Raw genomic sequence first — 5,730 nt, 5'->3', positions numbered from 1 at the left:
AAGAAGGAAAAAAAAAGCAGGAGGGAGAAACCACATTTGGAAATCCACAGCTGACAAGTAAAGTAGTAACAATCTTTTTACAAACGAAAGGTGGATTTTGTGAATTGTAAGGTCATCGTACTCGCTGATTATGGCCAATTTTATGTCCACCTCGCACACTCACTGTGAGTGGAGTGAGGCAGGAGGCAGAAACTGTAACCAGTTTTTCTATCGTGTGTCCCCAGGGCTTGGCACAGGGACTGGCCCACGGTCGGGGCTCAGTAAGGATTTGCTGAATGAATGGATGGATGGATAAACACTAATCTTTTATGTTTAAACTGACCCTTCCATTCATTCTAGTAAAGCCACCATGGGAATAGTCAATGAATGGCCCCAGGGAATAGTGTTTGCCACATTGTCCCATTCCCCAGACTGAAGGCATCCCCAGAATTGTCCTGAGAGCATCGCCTGAGGCCTTGTCCCCCACTTCTGGTGTTACATGTAACCCGAGCCACATCTTTTAACCTTTCGAGGTCCCCATATTGCAAATAAAAAGTGGAAGGAAGTGATTCTTGATGTTTCTCCCAGCTGGTTCAATCAATTTAGGAATACAGAAGAGACCTTAGTGCCTGAAAATAATCTCTAACCCCAGTTCTTAAGGTTTTCTTACAGTTATTTTTATTACTTAGTTTTAATGAACACAAGGTGGCCGGGAATACTGGTTTGGGGGTTACATGTTACATGACCTCAGGCTAATGTACTACAAACTTCACAGACAGGCACACCTCTTTCACTAATTATTTTTAATAAAACAAAAGATCAAAAATCAGCATCAGAAGATGACACAATACAGTTGAGACTATGGGAAGCAACTATTTCCAAGCTGGGCATCATAAAATACATCCTCATGAAATGCAAACGGATTTGCTAAACAAAGGAGAGCCTCATCCCTTTAACCCACCACAGCCAACATCAGGAGTCTCCTGGGGTAGAGCATGAAATGAAAAAGAAGTGCATGGCAAGAATGCTGCCCATTATCCCCCAATGACCTGCCATAGGGACTATTTTTAAAGACGCATTTATCTCGGCAGGGGTGACAGCATTTAAAAAGCAGTCAGGTACCTGTGCTAGACAGTGCTTCATGAGAAAAGTCTGCAGAGCTTGGCTGCACCCTTTAAAAAGTCCTGAGTGATGGATGAGATGGGAACTGCCCTTCAATGGTTAGGTGGCTGGTTTAAAGAACTGTAAAGATAATGCAGAAGTGAGAGCTTGGAAACCAAATGGAGTTAACTCCCGAATTATTGCAGCCACCCCAGCACTCCAAACTTAATCCAATTTTAAATTTACAAGATCCATCTTAACTAGACATGCAGGCTCTAACTGTCCTGTAAATTTCTCAAGCGGTAGCTGCTCAATCAATTGTATCATCCCATTAAAGAATAATGTTTTAGATGTGGTAATCCCAGATTCACACAATTCTCTTTTATGAACCTAGCCACTGTATTCATATGGAAGGTAAATTACAGCTATATTACATCAAGCTTTTCAATATTGACACAGCATTATGTTAGGTAACTCCTATGAAACATTGAGAGAAAGATTAATACACAGTGGTATATATATTTGGAGGAATCAGGGTGTCAAGTCAGAGTGAATATGTCTTCTCTCCCTGTATAGGAAAAAAAAAAAAGGAGGGGTGTGAATAAAAAGGTGAGGGTGGGCAGAAGGAGAGTAAACATTTTAACCATTAAAACTGATCTGAAATCGAGGGTTGTAAGGTGGTGTCACATTTACCCTGGCCAACCTGTTACAGGAGGAAAATTACAGAAGGATGTCCCGAAGCTAGCATAGGACCTAAGCATTTCCCCAAAACTGAGAAAACACTTGAGGCAGCCATTATTAGTCTGCTTTAAACTTTTGGAGATCTCTGACAGGAAAAATGTGGCACTTTGCAGCCGTTGAGAGCATTGCAAATCAACTCAAAGAATTAGTTCCTGCAGGCTGATCTTCATCTGGCCTGGGCAGGCTCAAGTCCACCTCCAGTGGTAGTTGTGCAAAGCTCACTGTCCTCTCCATTGTCAGACAGTTCTGATGTTGTTCCTCTTCCACGCAGTCAAGACAGTCTATTGCTGACCTTCATCAGAGTGGTTTGTCCTCAGTTTCTCCCCAGTTCACCCCTGTTTATGTTCAAAACTGGATTTCAGGAAAGAGTTCTCTTAAGCACTGAAGAAAAACATATTTGGCATCCACTACACGCTCTAACTCCCACTCCAATGGACTCTGTTTCAAAAGCCCTGGACACATAGCAGAGATTTCTCATGAGACCTGACCATCCTAATGAATATAGATTGCATTTTACCGCTAAAGCAAACAAAAAGGTATTTACACTTAGAAGAACTGTGGCTACGCCTCCCCATCCTTCCTTCAGTCCCCATGTTGTCTGATTCTTGCCTACAAAGAGTACCAGAGGCCACTGAACACATCTCGCATTGTTTTTGGGTGAGTGGCAAAGTCAAATGCCAGCTTGGAAGATGGTGAGCTTGAGTCTCACAAGTCATCTATGTAAGAGTGAAAAGTAACTACTCACTCCACCTGCACAAAGAAAAGTGCCTGGATTAAGTGGACTGCACATGAGTTTGTTAAGTGTGTCCTCCCCACAGAAAGCTACATGGCTATAAGAAATTGTGCTTGCATTTCATTTGATCAGACCTCATTTCCTGGGACCTCAAACACCAAGTTCTCCCAAAATATGGCTAAAATGCTGGCAATATTTGCAGATACCAGTTGTGGAAATTATAAACCCAAATAAAGTTATATACAAGCTTAGTTTACAGAATATCTATCTCATTAAGTTTCTTTGAATAGAGCAAAACAGAAACAAATATCCTTCTTAAATGTATCACCTAATTCTCATGGAGAGCCTAAGACACTTAGGGGAAAGTAGATCTCTATAGATGTTGCTCAGATATTTGGCTTTCTATATCAGAGTATCTTCAATGCTACTGTGCCAATTTTCAAGTTGAAAATATGATAGGTGATACTTTTAAATGCAAAAATACATGTATCCTGTGTTTCAAGCCCAATCTTCATATAATGACTCTAATTTCCAGCCAAGTTGATTCGTTCAGTTGTTGGGCTCCAAGGAGCTTTATGGAGGAGGCTGGGTGTTTCTTACCCTCTAATTCCTTTTGAAATGCAAATAAGTCCTTGCACTTCACGTAGAGAAATGATGCTCCTCGCTTAGTGTGTGCACTCATGCACTCACTGGAGAATCCTCTCCCTGCCTTAGTCTAGGAAGACCTGAAGTTAAACACGCAGCTCTGTGATTCTAAGGGTGGCTCACGGCACCCCCCAAATCAGTCACCTGAGTTACAAACAAATTGACAGCTGAAGTGGGTCCTAAACTAGGGGTCACAAGGTCAACTTCTCCTCCTGTGCTATCCAAGATGTCCTCTGGACAGTGATAGGCAGGAAGTGTGGATGCATTTTAGTGTCCTGGACCAGATTCTTTCCACCTTTCCTTTTCCCATAGGTTGTTCACATCAGGACCTGTTCTCGAGTCTCTGGCAGTCGAAGGGCAATCAGGCCACCTCCAACCAGAGAAGCAGCAGCCAGAAGAATGGGGACCACTTTAGTTATCCCAACAAAAGAAGCGAAGATGGTGTTTCCCAAGATGGCGCCAAATTTGCATAATCCATTGAGAATGCCGAAGGCTGTTGCCCTGCAAAAGAAGAAGAATGGAAATACTTCTGATATTCTGAACCTCATTTGATGAACAGGACTGGGCTCTTTTCCTTATCACAGGGGGAGGAGGGGTGCAAGGGATTTTTTTTTCCCTAAATATAAAAATAACACATTCTCATTGTAGTTCAATTTGTAAATACAGAATAATATAAAGATGCATGATTACCTAATCTCTTCACTGAGAGACACTCACCTCTATTAACATTTTGAAGTATTTTCTTCAAGTGTTTTCCTTTTTCTGTTTTTTTTCCAAAGATACCTATTTTAAAATTTTTTACAAGTACTACAAGCTTACTATATATTTTTTGCAACTAATACCTGCCTTTACAAGTAGTACATTCTTACTATGTAGCACATGCTTACTATGGAAATCGTGGAATGACGAAGAAGCATGCAAAGCAGAAAGTTTAGGTGTTCCCCCTTTAACACTCTCAACACTCCTGAAGCAGAGGCTGACAGTTGCCCCAATAGCATTTTTCCAATTGTAGGACTACATTTCCTAGACTCCTTTGCTGCTGAGCATGGCCATGTGACTTAGTTTTGGCCAATGGGATGTAAGTACAAGTGACAGCGGTCCCAAGAAGCTTCCTTAAGAGTTGTCGTGGGTGGGCCTTTTGTTCTATTCCCCTTCATCCTTTTCCTTCTATCCTGCTTCGTGATGGAACACGGATGGTTTCATTTTGGACCACAATGAGCCTATGCAAGGAAAAACAATGAGATAGAAAGAGCCTGCACCACCCACTCTAGACTTTTTCAGGATAGAAAAATGCAGTGCTTAAACTTCTTAAGGCCACAGTTATTTGAGGTTTCTGTCAGCCACGGCTAAACCTAATCCTAATTATGATCTTTCAATCACACTTCCCAGTGAGAACTATTACTAATCATTTATTCTCTCATGACCCCATCTGTATGCAGAGGCAATATTCCCAAAACTACCTCTCCCAAACTGAAATAAAATGTTTGTTTCTTATATCACAAGTTTATTAAGAATGTGGGTATATTTTTGTATTTAAAACTCATTTATTTTTGTCTATAACTGTACCGCACAGTAGCTTTATAATCACCAACCCAGTTCGTTTGTTTTAGTATTTTTGTTTTCATATTTTCTTGGATCTTTTAACATGTGTACTTTTTTAAATAAACTTTTTTCAAGTTCCCAGAGGGAAAAAAACCTTGTTGAATTTTGAACCAACTCTTTCATGTTAGGAAAAAACGAAATGAAACGTGACATTTTTGTAAGATTGAATCTTCTTATCCAAAATTAGATATATCTTGTCTCTTAAATATATATGTATATTTATATATATAAAATAATATATACTAATTATATGTTATCAATTATATATTATCATAATAATATATAAATATATAATTTATAAATAGATACATTTTCTGAGACAGGGTCTGTCTCTGTCACCCAGGCTGGTATGCAGTGTTGTGATCCTAGTTCACTGTAACCTTGAACCCCCCAGCCTCTAGCAGTTCTCCCCCTCAGCCTCCTGAGTAGCTAGGACTACAGGCACATGCCACCATGCCTGGCTAATTTTCTAATATTTTTTGTAGAGATGGAGTCTCACTAGATTGCCCAGGCTGATCTTGAACTCCTGGCTTCAAGCAATCCTTTTGCCTCGGCCTCCCAAATCACTGAGTTGGCATACATTTATCTTCTCTTATATGTCTTCTTTCATACCTCTTAGTAAAGCTTCACGGTTTTCTTCATATGAGTGTTTCACTTGTCAAGTTGATCCCTAATGATTTTATGATGTTTGCTGTTATTAAATGGATTTCAAAAGCATCTTTAACTTTTTTGATATATATATATATATATATATATATTTTTTTTTTTTTTTGAGATGGAGTTTCACTCATGTTACCCAGGCTGGAGTGCAATGGCGCGATCTCGGCTCACCGCAACCTCCGCCTCCTGGGTTCAGGCACTTCTCCTGCCTCAGCCTCCTGATTAGCTGGGCATGGTGGCGCGTGCCTGTAATCCCAGCTACTCAGGAG

General features: G+C 40.4%; 1 protein-coding gene across 5 annotated transcripts in view; it reads right to left on the bottom strand.

Moving 5' to 3' along the window:
- Positions 1–636: 636 nt before the first annotated feature.
- The window catches only part of SV2B (synaptic vesicle glycoprotein 2B), a 188,519-nt gene continuing 183,425 nt past the window's right edge, over positions 637–5,730 (bottom strand). For 4 of the 5 annotated variants that reach the window (XM_032252771.1, XM_032252767.1, XM_032252769.1 and 1 more), the window contains one exon: positions 773–3,700. In XM_032252771.1, coding sequence (XP_032108662.1) covers positions 3,517–3,700 — 184 coding nt within the window. In that variant the 3' untranslated portion in view covers positions 773–3,516. Of the gene's footprint in view, positions 3,701–5,730 lie in introns of all 5 variants that reach the window. The other variant, XM_032252766.1, reaches the window with a different exon arrangement.

The sequence above is a fragment of the Sapajus apella genome, unplaced genomic scaffold (genome assembly GCF_009761245.1).
Source record: "Sapajus apella isolate SASKATOON/1434 unplaced genomic scaffold, GSC_monkey_1.0 scaffold80, whole genome shotgun sequence".
NCBI lineage: Eukaryota > Metazoa > Chordata > Mammalia > Primates > Cebidae > Sapajus > Sapajus apella.
Note: the sequence above shows the minus strand (reverse complement) of the source record. Positions and strands in the feature narration are given on the sequence as shown.